At 46.0% G+C, this 15,833-nt stretch overlaps 2 protein-coding genes across 2 annotated transcripts in view; both read left to right on the top strand.

The window, feature by feature from the left end:
* wnt3a (wingless-type MMTV integration site family, member 3A) overlaps positions 1-1,224 on the top strand; it is a gene marked incomplete at both ends in the record, with an annotated part of 28,112 nt that extends 26,888 nt beyond the window's left edge. The window contains 2 exons of the mRNA XM_079820268.1: positions 275-540; positions 745-1,224. Coding sequence (XP_079676394.1) covers positions 275-540; positions 745-1,224 — 746 coding nt within the window. The remainder of the gene's footprint in view (positions 1-274; positions 541-744) is intronic.
* Positions 1,225-13,029: 11,805 nt separating this feature from the next.
* On the top strand, positions 13,030-13,986 carry LOC307128530 (uncharacterized protein; the record flags this gene model as incomplete). The annotated part of the gene is made up of 1 exon (XM_079820444.1): positions 13,030-13,986. One exon carries the CDS (start codon positions 13,030-13,032, stop codon positions 13,984-13,986), a length of 957 nt encoding a protein of 318 aa, XP_079676570.1.
* Positions 13,987-15,833: the final 1,847 nt, after the last annotated feature.

Genomic DNA, 15,833 nt, shown 5'->3' with positions numbered 1-15,833 from the left:
TTACCTTATCTGGAAGGATATGCTTGGTCTTCCCTGACTCATGCCTCAGTAATGCCTCACCTTGTCCACAAAGAGACCTGTGTAAACTGCCTTTATAGCTACAAATTTAACCACATGCTCATAAGATGTTTAATTTAATTTAATTTAGAATTGTTTTATGGGAACAAAAATGTTAGGACAAAGAATGTAATCTCCCAATCAGTCCATAACTTCTCTATAACATCCTGAGGTGTAACACATGTATCATTGCTCTTTTCTCTGTACATTTCCTTAGCTACCAGAGAGTCAGCATTTGTCCATGCAATTGCCTCAGCTGGGGTAGCATTCGCTGTGACGCGGGCTTGCTCCGAGGGCTCTGCCACCATCTGCGGCTGTGACACGCAGAGGAAAAGACCACCAGGCGAGGGATGGAAGTGGGGTGGCTGCAGTGAGGATGTGGAGTTTGGCAGCATGGTATCACGAGAGTTTGCCGATGCTCGTGAGAATCGGCCAGACGCTCGCTCTGCTATGAATCGTCACAACAACGAAGCTGGACGTGTGGTGAGCACTTTTTTCTTGGTTACGCTGGCCTGGTACTAACAAAACCCTGCTGAAAAGACCTAAATGCTTTTCCCCTCTGGCTCAGGTTAGTTTATGCTGCTTGTTGATGAATAAACACCCCCCCCCCCTTCCCCCTTGATAACTTGAATTACATATGCAATCTTAGTGCTAAAATCAATATTCTGTTTTCCTTTTTTCCCCTAGTCAATCAATGACCACATGTACCTGAAATGCAAGTGTCACGGACTTTCGGGGAGCTGTGAGGTGAAAACTTGCTGGTGGTCGCAGCCTGACTTTCGGGTGATAGGTGACTACATCAAGGATAAGTATGACAGCGCATCAGAAATGGTAGTGGAAAAACATCGGGAATCACGAGGCTGGGTTGAGACCTTACGGCCAAAGTACATCTTCTTCAAGCCCCCTACTGAAACTGACCTTGTCTACTACGAAATCTCACCTAACTTCTGTGAACCCAACCCAGAAACCGGCTCCTTTGGCACCCGTGACCGTATGTGTAACCTTACATCAAATGGCATCGATGGCTGCGACTTGCTCTGTTGCGGCCGAGGCCACAACACTCGAACTGAGAAACGCAAGGAGAAATGCCATTGCATTTTCCACTGGTGCTGCTACGTGAGTTGCCAGGAGTGTACGCGAGTTTATGATGTCCACACCTGCAAGTAAGCACCAAACCAAACCAAAACCAGATTGGGCCAGATCAGACATTTAGGGTGCAAGGGATTTTTCGCCGAAACTTGTGGACTGAGTTGAATCGAGTTGTTTGTGGTTTCACTAATAAGACAATCACAAAAAAAAGATACAGTGGACCGTAAAATAATTCTAAAAGACCTTCGATAAGAATGCTGTTTAAACAGACAAAAAGATAAACCCATAAAGTCTTTGTTCTCCACCTGGACCAATGTTGGAAAGGACTAATCGTTTCCAGACTGATATGGGAGGGGATAAGTGATGGATCAGATTACTAGAGACTCAGGCCCTTGGGACCTTGGCCAATTGTGTCTCCAAGAAAAGAACAGAAAATCTTTGAAAGGGAGAGGTTTTGTCGGCACGTGGCAGCAAACAGATGGGAGAACTATAAATAACAACAAATGCAGCACAAACCGAATACCAGGGTTTGCCCACAAGCACCTCTGAAATATGTTAATAATTGCATTTTTAACAATAGCCTTACTACTGACACCATTAAAGAAGCTATTTGTATCATTTTAATACAAAGTGCATTCCAACATACCTGAATACCAGCAAACAACCAATTAACAAATTCCTTTACAACATATAATTCACTTTATGTTGTATTTGTGTGTAAGAATAAACATCGGACTTGTATATTAAGTTACTAACATCAGGTTATGAATGCACTTGTACCTGAGTGAATGTCCATACATTGTACATGTCATTGTTTTCTTGAGATGATTTTAGAACTTATCGCACAGATCATGACCTCTTCTAGCTAATGTCATTTAGGCTGCTTTCCTACTTGTTTCGACTGCTTGGTCCAAACCAGAGTTCAGTGGTTCACTGGTTTTCTGGTTCACTGGTTTTTCCCTGACCTTACTGGATTGTGTTCACACTGTATTTTTGGATCTGAACCATAGTATGTTTGCGTCATCAATGCAGCAGCTGTTTACCCCTGTTGCTAGTCAACAACTACTGCAAAAATGGACATCCAGGCTCAATTTTGTCCTTTGTTTTTTGAATCTTTGGCTTTGTTTCCAAAGCATTAACACAGAACGGCACTTGGGTCTATCTGCCGCAAATGTATTGCAAAGGGTCCAAAGAACATCTGCTTGCAGAGTGTCAGGCCTGCTTGTCAGGAAAGTAATTGAGCCTCTATATATTCTTCATTTTAGATCAGAGGAGTGAGCAGACAAAAAAACACATAATTTGACCACATCATGCGCCACCAATAGTGGTTCACTTCAACGATTTAAGACAATTGTGTCCATATCACAACCACAGACTACCTTTTTAAGTGGACTCAGGTTCGGTTCATGAGTGTACACCTGAGAAAAAAGCATTCATGTCGTCCAAATTGTCCAAACACCAAAAGTGCTAGTGTGAAAACGTCTCAGTTACGTATGGTAACCCTCGTTCCCTGAAGGAGGGAACGGAGACGTACGTCGGACGTACCGACAAATTGGGATCACTTCTGGGAGCCCCTATCAGCTTCGAGCTATCTAGAACCGGCCAATGAACAATTGGCGTGCGAGATTTGCATCTCGCGCCCCGTTCGCACCGCGGGTATAAACAGGAAGCGAGAGCGAATGCACGCTGTTTTTCACTGAGGAGCCACACGTAATGGCTCAACCTGCAGTGATGGTACAGCAACTGTGGCGACGGGACGTACGTCTCCGTTCCCTCCTTCAGGGAACGAGGGTTACCATACGTAACCGAGACGTTCCCATTCAGTCGGTCACGTTCGACGTACGTCGGACGTACCAACGAATTGGGATCCCCTATGGAAAACGCCATAGTTACTACCACTTCCAGCGCCCAGCGATGAGCCCCACAGACCCCGATCTGATGCGGGCGGGAAAGTTCACGCAGGGAGAGTCAAGCTGCTGTTCCGCAAGACCCACTCAGCCGACTGTATTGGATAACGCTGGGAAAGCGTGCCTGTGAAGGCAGCTCCAGAAGCCACATCATGCCCAGAGGGAGTTAACATGTGGAGAATACACGTATGGGCTGGCCGTGGGCAGCACAACATACGGAAGTCCCAGGGGTGGCCCCGGCCAATTAGGAGGGGGACAACACGTACCTGGGACGGCAGAGGAACTCTGCCGAGGGAAAGACACGGGCTCGCCGTAGGGAGCCGTACCGTGGAAGAATACACATATGGGACCGCCGTGGGGGTCACTACATATGGAACCCAGCCTAACACAAGTTCCACCAATGCATACGAGTGTTAGACCTGGCGTCGAACGCTCCGCCACGTCCGACTGCCGCCGGTTGCGGAGGACTCAACAGGGTTCGCCGTTCCGGGGAACTCGACTGGAGCAGAATAAGCGCACGCATCCGTCTACCATAGGGGAGGGAATGGCGCAGCAAGCCGACACTAGAACGGGCACTTCGGTGTTACTGACTATGGGAAGTGAGCACACAGGAAGAGACCGGCTCTACACGGAGGCTATAGAATCTAGCGAACGTGTTAGGTGTCGCCCAGCCCACAGCTCTACAAATATCTGTCAGCGAGGCGCCACGAGCCAGCGCCCAGGAAGAGGCAACACCCCTAGTGGAGTGGGCTCTGAACCCGAGCGGGCAGGGCACGTCTTGGGACTGATAAGCCAAGACGATGGCATCCACTATCCAGTGGGCCATCCTCTGCTTGGAGACAGCTTTTCCCTTCTGCTGTCCTCCGTAACAGACGAAGAGCTGCTCTGAGGTCCTGAAGCTTTGCGTTCTGTCCACGTAAGTCCGGAGAGCACGGACGGGACAGAGAAAAGCTAGGGCTGGGTCTGCCTCCTCCGAAGGCAGCGCTTGCAGGCTCACCACTTGGTCCCGGAAGGGAGTAGTGGGAACCTTGGGCACATATCCAGGCCAGGGTCATATGATCACATGAGAGTTACCAGGCCCGAATTCCAGGCACGATTCGTCGACCGAAAATGCCTGCAGGTCCCCTACCCTCTTGATGGAGGCCAACGCAGTCAGGAGTATTGTCTTTAACGACAGAACTTTCAACTCAGCTGACTGCAGAGGCTCAAAAGGTTCTCTCTGTAGTGCAGTTAGCACCAGAGTTAAGTCCCAAGAGGGTATGGAGGGAGGACGAGGCGGATTTAATCTCCTCGCTCCCCTAAGGAACCTGACGATCAGATCATGCTTACCTAGAGATTTTGCATCTACGAGCTCATGATTAGCGGCGATAGCGGCGACATAGACTTTGAGGGTGGAGGGAGACAGCCTTCGCTCCAACCCATCCTGTAGAAAGGTAAGCACAGATGCGACCGAACATCTTCGGGGGTCTTCTCGGCGAGAAGAGCACCAATCGACGAACAGGTTTCACTTCAACGCATAGAGGCGCCTCATAGAGGGGGCTCTAGCGGAAGTGATGGTGTCAACTACCGCTTGCGGTAGGTCACCTAGAACCTCCGCGTCCCGTCCAGGGACCAAACATGGAGTTTCCAGAGGTCCGGACGCGGGTGCCATAGGGTGCCCCGTCTCTGAGTCAGAAGGTCCTGCCTCAGAGGAATGGGCTAGGGAGGTGCTGTCGCAAGGAGCACTAGTTCCGGGAACCAAGTCCGGTTGGGCCAATACGGAGCGACCAACAGGACCTGCTCCTCGTCCTCCCTGACTTTGCACAGTGTCTGCGCAAGAAGGCTCACTGGGGGAAACGCATACTTGCGTTCCTCCCGGGGCCAGCTGTGGGCCAGGGCATCCGACCCGAGGGTCCCCTCGGTCAGGGAATAAAACCACTGACAGTGGGTCGTCTCTGGGGAGGCAAACAGGTCTACCTGTGCGGCCCCGAAACGACTCCAGATCAGCTGGACCGCCTGGGGATGGAGTCGCCATTCTCCCGGAAGTACCTGCTGACGTGACAGCTCGTCGGCTGCACAATTGAGCAGGCCCGGAATGTGAACGGCACGAAGCGACCTCAGATGCTTCTGACTCCATAAGAGGAGATGGCGGGCGAGTTGCGACATGCGACGGGAGCATAGACCACCCTGTTTGTTGATGTACGCTACGGCCGCAGTGTTGTCCGTCCGGACCAGAACATGCTTGCCTCTGAGCGGCACCTTGAAGCGGCTGAGTGCAAGACGAACTGCTAACAACTCGAGGCAATTGATATGCCATTGCAGTTGAGGCCCCGTCCACAGACCCGAAACTGCAAGCCCGTTGTACGTGGCACCCCAGCCCGTGGATGAGGCATCCGTGGAGACAACGGAGTGCCTGGACACTTGTTCTAGGGGGACTCCCGCCCGGAGAAACAGAGGGTCCGACCACGGGCCGAAGGTTTGGCGGCACCTCGGAGTCACTTGGACGCGGAGGGAACCGCTGTGCCACGCCCATCTCGGGACTCGATCGTGTAGCCAGCGTTGAAGCGGTCTCATATGAAGCAATCCGAGCGGCGTTACTGCGGCTGCGGATGCCATATGCCCCAGGAGCCTCTGAAAATGTTTCAGTGGTACCGCTGTCCTGCCTCTGAACGAATTCAAGCAGTTCAACACCGACTGGACGTGCTCCTCTGTGAGGCGCGCTGTCATGGCGACCGAGTCTATCTCCATACCGAGAAAAGAGATCCTCTGCGTGGGGTAGAGTTTGCTCTTCTCCCAGTTGACCCGAAGTCCCAACTGGCTGAGGTGACTGAGCACCTTGTCCCTGTGTTCGCACAACTGCTCTCGCGACTGGGCAAGAATCAGCCAGTCGTCGAGGTAGATGAGGATGCGAACACCATGCTCTCTCATGGGAGCAATGGCCGCCTCCGCAACCTTCGTAAAGACGCGGGGCGACAGGGACAGGCCGAAGGGTAAGACGCGGTACTGATATGCCCGTCCCTCGAACACGAAGCGCAGAAAGGGCCGGTGTCGAGGGAGAATCGAGACATGAAAGTACGCGTCCTTCAGGTCGATCGCTGCAAACCAATCTCGGGGACGGATGCACCTGAAGATGCGCTTCTGCGTTAACATCGTGAACGGCAGCCTGTGAAGGGACCGGTTCAGGAATCGCAGGTCCAAGATCGGTCGTAACCCGCCGCCTTTCTTGGGTACAATGAAGTACGGGCTGTAGAACCCGGACCTCATATCGGCTTGAGGGACCGGCTCTATCGCGTCCTTCGCCAGTAGGACAGCGATCTCCGCCCTGAGCAAGGGGGCGTTCGCCCCCACTACAGTCGTGAAGTGAACGCCCCTGAACTTGGGGGGACGCCGGGCGAACTGAATCGCATAGCCGAGTCTGATGGTACGGATGAGCCACCGAGACGGGCTGGGAAGCGCTAGCCAGGCTCCCAGACTCCGAGCAAGGGGGACCATCGGGACCACAGACGTACCCGCAGCGGGGCAGCGAGGCGGAACGAAGGGATCCGGCTCGGACGGCATGGGAGCGGCCCGAAGCGGGATCTGAGTGTGCTGTGCAACACTTACCTGCATCCGCGGAGGGGACGTGCAAGTGTGGGGAGGCCGCTTGTGTGCGTCCCGACAGCCGGCGTCCCCTGCTGGCGAAGGGAGAGGTACTTGAGGGTGGCGAGGCATGGGAGCGTCGACCACCGCCAAGCGCGCTCTCTTGGCACCCAGAGATATTGGAAACTGCTCTTTTATTGATGTTTTGGGTGCCGCTGGTACTGGGACCAGCGGCGGAACAGAAAAACAAAAGATTTTCCCCCGGCCCTCCTCCGGGGGAAGGAGTGGTACTGCAGCCATCTCCCTCAGAGCAGTCTCCTCCATCTCTGGGCGGCCCGTCTCAGGGTCGCTTGCGACGGCGCTTGCCACCTGGCTTGGCAGCGGCCTGAGCGGGCTGGACATCCTTCCCACGGCCGGCCCCACACCGTCGGCTGGTGGAAGGCTGCTGCGGTGCCTTGGCGGGGGCGGAGGCGGCGGCGGGTGGACGTCCTCGGCGACGAGTAGTCGGAGGCGCTGCCGCCGGCGGCGGGGTGGAGGCAGCAGCGGGCCGCCGGGGCAGGATGTGTTTGATCGCCTCCGTCTGCTTCTGGGCGGCCGAGAACTGCTGGGCAAAGCTCTCGACCGCGTCGCCGAATAACCCAGCTGACGAGATGGGGGAGTCCAGGAACCGATATTTATCGGTCTCCCTCATGTCAGCCAGGTTTAGCCAGAGATGACGCTCCGGGACCACAAGCGTGGACATCGCCTGACCGATGGCACGGGCGGTGACTTTCGTCGCCCAGAGGGCGAGGTCCGTCGCCGTCCGGAGCTCCCGGAGGAGCTCTGGGTCAGGCCTACCCTCGTGCATGTCAAGGAGTGCTTGGGCCTGGTGGACCTGAAGCAACGCCATGCCGTGCAAGGCGGACGCAGCCTGTCTGCAGGCCTTGTAAGCCTTCCCGGTCAGACCGGAAGAGAACTTACAGGCCCGGGACGGGAGACGGGTTCCCTTGGAGGCTCTACCGGCTGCGGAGCAGAGGGAATAGGGGCCTGCAGAGATTCACTCGGCGGGTTTGCCCTAAACGTGATCCTCAGATCACCCTGGCCATCCAAAGAAGCAGGTCCACCCGGGTTAGGGGTAGACCTAGTTAGTGGGATGGGTAAGGGGACTCCCCCAGCCCGGAGGTAGGAGAGTATCGATCTTAGCTCCGAGATAGTCATGTTCCCGCAGTGGGAACATGAACTATCCACAAACGCCGCCTCAGCGTGCTGTGTGCCCAAACACGTGAGACAGCGATTGTGACCGTCAGCAGGGGACAGGGAACGACCGCATCCAGAAACGCACGGGTGGTAAGACATCTTGAAAAAGACGGCACGTCACCCGTGAAGCTCTTTTGTGAGGAAAACGCTCTGTGCTGAAGCACTCAGGGGGAAACGCGACAGCGCACGGGATTGTTAGTGCAGCCCGTGCCTGTACTCAGCAGGAAAAACGCTCTACCCAGACCAACAGGTTGCTGTGATAACAGCAGTTTTTCTGCACTCAGAGGCAGCTCGATGAGTTCAGCGCGGATCCCATTGAAAGGTGCCGTTCCTCCAACACGCGTCCTCCTCTGGTTTCTCCGGTCTGTAGACAGTCTTGCTTGATAGCAGCGAAAAATACTCGTCTTGTTTGAAGAAGAGTGAGTCCTTCATACGCCTGTGTGGCTCCGAAGTGAATGACAGCGTGCATTCGCTCTCGCTTCCTGTTTATACCCGCGGTGCGAACGGGGCGCGAGATGCAAATCTCGCACGCCAATTGTTCATTGGCCGGTTCTAGATAGCTCGAAGCTGATAGGGGCTCCCAGAAGTGATCCCAATTCGTCGGTACGTCCGACGTACATCGAACGTGACCGACTGAATGGGAACACCCAGTTTTCCCTTAAGATCAATAATCTTTTAAAGCGAAATCCTACCGATGTCAGCACTTCTATCTTGAAATGGAGCATGATATTAATTTGCCTTATTTGTGTGACAGTATTATTGATATTTCACCAGAATGAATATACAAGGTAATTGTGCCTTTATTCACTAGCTGAAACACTACATGCAGGGTCCAAAATAAACACTCAAATTCGCCAAGTGTCAAATGCCAGTAAATGCATTATTTTTTATTATTTTTTAAAGAAACTAATGCAAAACAGAATATAATTTTGTAAATCCACCTACCTTTGATAAGCAGTGAAAAGCTTTTTGTAATTATTATTAATACTTTTGTTTGGTAAAAGGTTAATTTTGGACCATTGATTATAGGTTTTGTTTCTGCTATGACAAAATTAATTATTCCGTTTTTATTCACAATTGTAATACTCAAGTATTTTCCACATATGTCTTTAATAGCCATTATATGTGAATCCATGACCAAAATTAATGTGTTTTTATTATTCTTTAGACTTTACCTACCCGGTTTGAATGTTAGCAGAAGTGCAGAAACTAAATTAACTACTGTCATTTATAATACTGCTAACTAATAACAGGTTGGCTGTTATATTTATGTGTGATTATGTGCATTTGCATTTATCTGTGTAAATCTACTGTGTCTTGATGCTCGTATGTAAATGTGTCTGTATATGTGTATGGCTCTTTGTTTTCTTCTTTCTGTGAAAGACACTGTGTAAGCATTAACAACTAAAATGTGAAGTTTTCTACTAATGGAATCTTGATAGAGAGTTTGTATTCGTTAACCAAATAGAGATATTCTAACACTTTTGCATTTCCTTTTGAACAATAGCTTGTAAAATATATGTACTGTATGAAAACTGAGATGCATTGAAAATGTTGTTATTAAAAGCCACAGTATATTTTGACAAAGTAGCATTGTACAACCGTCTGAAGAATATTTTGTGATCACAAGCTCCATTCACAATTATGATATTACATTTAAAAAATATTTGTATCTAGCAAGCATACCCTGCAATATATTTAGTCAGTCTAATATCGCAGGGAAAGGTGAGAAGTCAACGATAAAACCCCGGCTTGTAAAATTCTTTGGCAGAAGTTCTTTTTGCAGATCTTTCCTCAAAGAACATGAACTCAAGTTTCCTCTTGCCCATCTCACACTGATTTAATCTCTCATCAGTCAGGCATCATTTAAAAGCGCCTACCTAATTCAGCATTCCACAAAGCTTTATTTAACATTATGATCCGCCCCTAACTACAAAATCAATAATTTTTATGTGTACATCACTGCATTTAAATTTCAATTGTTTGCTTCCAGCCAGTTCAATTTGTATTCTAAACAAGGTCTTAAATTCCAAAGTTTTGTACAGACTAATTCTGTGTTTATGGATTTCTAAAGTCTGAGGATTTTTTTATGATTATTTATTTTACTGTAATGTATATATAAGTAAGACTATATATTTGCTGACAAAAGATTATTACTTGTGTGTAAAATGTTTTGTGTAAAAGTTTTATCAGCAACCAGAAACTGTTGTTGCTGGTTTTTTTCACTGACAACATAGGATCCACTGTGTGTCCTGCTCTCTGTTATTAGAATTCTAGCTGTTAATGTTATAACCAAATAAAATAAAAAATTAAAAGCAAATTCTCATTTTGTCATTGATTTTTTTATTTAAATGTGGTTTTGCTTCATGTTCCCAGATTTGACATAAGACATCAAGTTGCATGTCAAAGTTTAATATTTCTAGGGGTTAGTTCAAATCTAAACATGAGTAACAGTAATAGTCCTGTTTGTAAAGTTTGTAATGTTTATTAACATAAGGATACTAGGAAGGGAAATTAGTGAACACAGTGTAACTATGTTTTTCTTGACGTTCTGTATAGTCACCAGCAGGGGCATCTTGGGGGGGGGGGGGGGGGGGGGATTAAATGTGCATTAAAGGGTTACTTCAGTGGTTTAGCATTAAGCTTTGTATTTAAACTGGGTAATTTATGTAATAGAAATGTGAAATGTGTATTTTTGAATTTGGTGCATTCTAAACTGAGAAAAGATTTTGGTCTCATGTGGATGAAAGACAACTCCCAGAATGCACTTGCTTCGCTGCCCTACGAGGCCACTCCGTACACCATCGTTTTGATCTTCATAGTAATACAATCATTTCGTTCAGTTAGAGAATAAACACTACAATTAAAAACTGAACGTGTCTTTTCAATAAAGTGTGAGCGAGCCGAACGAAAGTCACGTCACAGACGCAGCAGTGTCAGATTTCATTCATCGAAGAGCTGAGGTAACGTTAAGCGACAGTCTGGCACGTTTTCAGATCGCATATGGAAGCTAAACTATCACAGGAATTCATTCAAAGTTGAAACACTCACTTTGCTCAGCATCGATCCGTTATGAATGTCTGTACGGCCGGCTATCTCTTACATTCTGTGCGTGAGATCTCTCCCCTATGGACGGGTTGATAACATGCGGAACAGCTCCATCTAGTGGCTGTAGTCTTTAGCCTCTGGCCAAAAAATCCTCAGATGACGCAAAATGACGATATTTGCGTCATCGGAGGAATTTTTCCAGGAATAAAATGCATAATTCTCTCATCTCAGGGGGATATGAGGGGGGAAAGTACCATAATTTGAATAAACTACCAGGTTTCTACTGATACAAAGCCTAATGCTAAATCACTGAAGTTACCCTTTAAGCAATTTCTGAAAAACTCACCACAACAAACTTGTAGCCAATCAGCAATAGGGGGCGTGTCTGCTCATGATTAGATGAGTGAGCAAGAGGGAGATTTGAAGAAAGACTGTCGAAAGAGGGATGGCTGAGATACATTACAAAAGAGAAGAGGTCAGTGGAATATCACCGGGAAAAGAAGGGTCATTATCAGGCAAGAGCTTTAGGACCCACGTTAATATTAGAAAAGTTTCCAGTGCTGGAGAGACCTAAGCTGAAAGGCCTGAAAATGGACGCTGAGGTTGTGTTGTTTCTGCTCCATGCGTCAGTAACATGGTTTTGAGTGTGTGCTTCTGGCGACTAACAACGAACTTGCTTATACTTGTGTATTGTATGGTTCCCTGAGAGAGGTCTCTCGTATTGCATATGGGAAAAGCTCCTTTTCTCGAGAATATGAAGCAAAAACATTTTATTAATTTTTTTGTGATCAAATGTTTGTATTTTTTTATATTAATTCTTTTAGAGAAACAATACATACAGATATATACAAGACACAAAATTAGAGTATATATATAAATCACATACATACCTATACATAAGCATATATAATAGAGCATGTGATTAACAAAATATAAGAATAAAAAAATAAATAAAATAAATAATAATAATAATAAATAAAATAGAAAAAAAAAAAAAACGGGTATAACCCACCCACACCCTCCCAATCTCAGTTACAAATTAAATCTGAAGCCCACGAAGAGTGGTTAGCACTGAATGCCAAGCCTCTATTGCTGACTCTTTTGCACCGTGGACTCTAGCTGTCGACAACTCCAAGTAAACAATATCCATATATGTTTAAGCACAGGCTCAAAAAGAGAGTGAATGTGAAGGTTTCCAACGTGTGGCAATTAGTTTTTTTGCAGCCGTAAGTCCAGCTAGCAATGCTCTTCTCTTATCCAATGTCAAACGAAACCTTGAAAGATCATTCAAAATGAGTGTAGCAGGCGTACAGGGCAATCTAATCTTAAACAACCTAGAGAGGTTAGAAGCAATCATCTTCCAAAAATCGGCCACTGGGGAACATTCCCAAAACATGTGGAAGTAACTGCCAATCACTTTGAAAAAACATAAAGTACATGTAGGATCATCGATAACCTTCATCATATGGAGCTTCCTAGGGGTTAAATAAACCATATGTACATAATTATAATTTATGGCTCTTTTCCACTGCATGGTACAGCTTGGTACGGTTCGACTTGACTCGGCACAGCACGTCTCAGCTCGGCTCGGTTGCTTTTCCACTGCAGTAGCAACGCTTCAAGTGGGTGGGATTACGTTGTAGTTGCGCCTCCTCTACTGCCACGACATCATCGTAAACGCGACACAAAAACAAACGTGCAAAACCGGAGCAATGGAGCCTATCGAAGGAATGGTGTTCTTGATTCTCGGCATGTGGATGTTTTTCACCGCACAACGAAAAAGTTTGTTTCAAAGGAGGCTGATGGCAGCAAAACAAAATACTGAAAAAAAAACTAAGAGAGTATGGGAACTCCTACAACAAAGCGCATTCGACAATAGGCTTGCTCGACGGCGCACGAGGGTAAGCTAATCTTGCACTACGGTCTCAATCGCTATATCACTGTCACGAAAACATATAATGAACTTGGCTGGCAAAATTATGTTTTAAAATGCGTATTCTGTGTATTTCAGATCCTTCACATTTTGCAACGTCGCCGCAACAGACCATCTGTTTGGACATTTAACCGAGCTTCGGAGTGGTGGGATGTGATTGTTCCCGGTTTTACAAACACTCAATGGCTGGAGAACTTTAGAATGTCAGAAGAAACGTTTGTCTACTTGTGCAACAAAGTGCGTCCAGTGATGGAAAGACGGGACACAAACTTTCGTGTTTGTGTACCTCTAAAGAAGAGAGTAGCCATCGCACTGTGGAAGCTCGCAACCGGTTCTGAGTACAGAAGTGTTGGCCATCTTTTTGGAGCAAGCATAACAACTGTTTGTCGATGTGTCCAGGAGTTCTGTGCTGCAGCAGAGACTTTGCTGGTACCAGAACAAATTCGTTTTCCAGATCAGGAGAAGTTTCAAGAAATGGCTGCCTACATTGAGAACAGGTGGGGGCTCCCACAGTGTATTGGTGCTATTGATGGATCACACATACCCATCATAGCACCACAGGACTATCACTGTGACTATTTCAACCGTAAAGGCTGGCACTCCATCATCCTTCAAGGTGTTGTGGATGGAAAGGGACTTTTCTGGAATGTTTTCACAGGACTGCCTGGAAGCCTGCATGATGCTCGGGTTTTGAGACTGTCCACACTGTGGGAGTTGGCAAGTCGTGGAAGTCACATACCAGCTAATACCAGAAACATTGGTGGGGTGAATGTTGGCTACTACATTCTAGGAGATTCTGCCTATCCCTTGCAGCACTGGCTCTTAAAACCATTCGTTGACACTGGACGGCTGACAGCAGAACAGCAGGTGTACAACATGAAAATCTCCCGAGCACGTGTCGTTGTGGAAAATGCCTTTGGTAGATTAAAAGGAAGATGGCGCTGCCTTATGAAAAGGAATGACTGTGCGGTTGACCTTGTGAAATCTATGGTCCTGACATGCTGTGCTCTACATAACCTTTGTGAGAGTCATGGAGAGGCCTATGAGAGTGCATGGGATTCACCTTCAGCAGCAGAGCCTGTGGTGGCACTGGCACAGGCTGTAGAGGAGGAGGGCAGGGATGTACGTGAGGGTCTGTTGCGTTACTTGAATAGTTAACTATTCATGTTGTCTTTCCTGTCAAGTGGATTATTAATAAACTAAATATTTCAGTATTTCAGTATTGTCTCGCTTTCTTTAAAAAATATATATTATTAAACAGGCTTTATTATTTATAATTCACATTTATTCATTGGTACAGTACATGCATTAAGAAAGTAATGAAGTACACGTTTGTCCAGTTCCTTTTTTTATTGAAAAAAAACAAAACAAATACAAAATTGTAAAAGGTTAAAATGTAAACGTCACACTTTAAACAAAGTGGAAATGTAGTGCAAAGAATATATACATAAAACATAAGAAATTAAGTAAAAGTGTAAACAGAGGAAATGTAAACGAAGTGCAAATGTATGTAGTGGAATACATAAGACAAAAAAATTGTTAGTGTAAACAGAAATGTTAACAATGTGCAAATTGTATTTAGTGCCAAAAAATATGTATAAGAAATGAAAAAAATGTGAAAATGTCAGTCAACTTTTTTTTTTACGTGCAAACATGCACGTAGTGCAGAACTTTCTAAAATGAAAGTGCACAAAACAGCTTTTTTTGTACCGCATGGGTTTCTAATCAGGCAGAGAGTTCTGTTGTTGCCGGCCACTTATTGCCTGTACAAGCATCCCCATAACGTTGAGGAAGGCTTGATTGAATCCAGCCGTTTGGGCATTTTCCTCTGCCCTTAAGGCCGCTTCTTGTTCCCTTGCTAGACGGGCCTCCTCAATTGCCATCTGCACATGGCGCTCCCTCTGTGCACGGTTCAGCTCCTGCTGCTGAATATCAGCCACCTGCATCTCTCTTAAAATAGAAATATGCTCCTGATGGTGCTGGCTCCGTTTTCTCTTGCCTGGACAAAAATGAACAAAAGTTAGAAATGTCTTGGTTTTTCATATGTACATTTGCGATATTTTGATATATTGCGCAGCCCTAATAGTTTTATATATATGTATATATATATATATATATATATATATATATATATATATATATATATATATATATATATATATATATATATATATATATATATATATATATATATATATATATATAAATAAAATCACATATATACATACATACACATATATACATATATACATACATACATATATACACATATACATATATACATACATACATATATACACATATACATACATACATATATACATACATACATATATACACATATATACACATATACATACATACATACATACATACACATATATACATACATACATATATACACATACATACATATATACACATATATACATACATACATATATACATATATACACACATACATATGTATAAACCTAAAACGTACACTTTTCACAATGTTGAAGTAGTCTATTATAATCATTCAGATATTGCGTACCCTTGCGATATGCATATTGCGATGTGTACATTTGCGATATTATGATATATTGCGCAGCCCTAATAGTTTTAGTTTTATATATATGTATATATACACACACACACACATTTTGTGATATATCTAATGCTGCCAATACATGCTATATATTATTTCTGTCATTCAAATCATCATTACTCAAGATTTATGATTTGCAAACGTGAGTGTTTTACTCATTTCATACCTGAGACCACGCGCTCCGGTGTCGTACTGTTGCTGGAGTTTGCTGGTGTTGGTGATCGTGCTGGTGTTGGTGATCGTGCTGGTGGCGTCACTGCTGCAACCGAAGTTGAGGCGTCAGAGCATGGAGAAAGTGCTAATGAATCAACCGTAGACAAAGCATCTGAAACAAAAACAAAATATGGGTACAAAAAAAATTAATGCACAAATTACCACACCATAGAACAAACTAGCAAATCCAGAATACCACTGA

Source organism: Gobio gobio, assembly GCF_949357685.1.
Source record: "Gobio gobio genome assembly, chromosome: 6".
NCBI lineage: Eukaryota > Metazoa > Chordata > Actinopteri > Cypriniformes > Gobionidae > Gobio > Gobio gobio.
The sequence above is the reverse complement of the archived record's forward strand: the minus strand, read 5'-3'. Positions and strand labels throughout refer to the sequence as shown.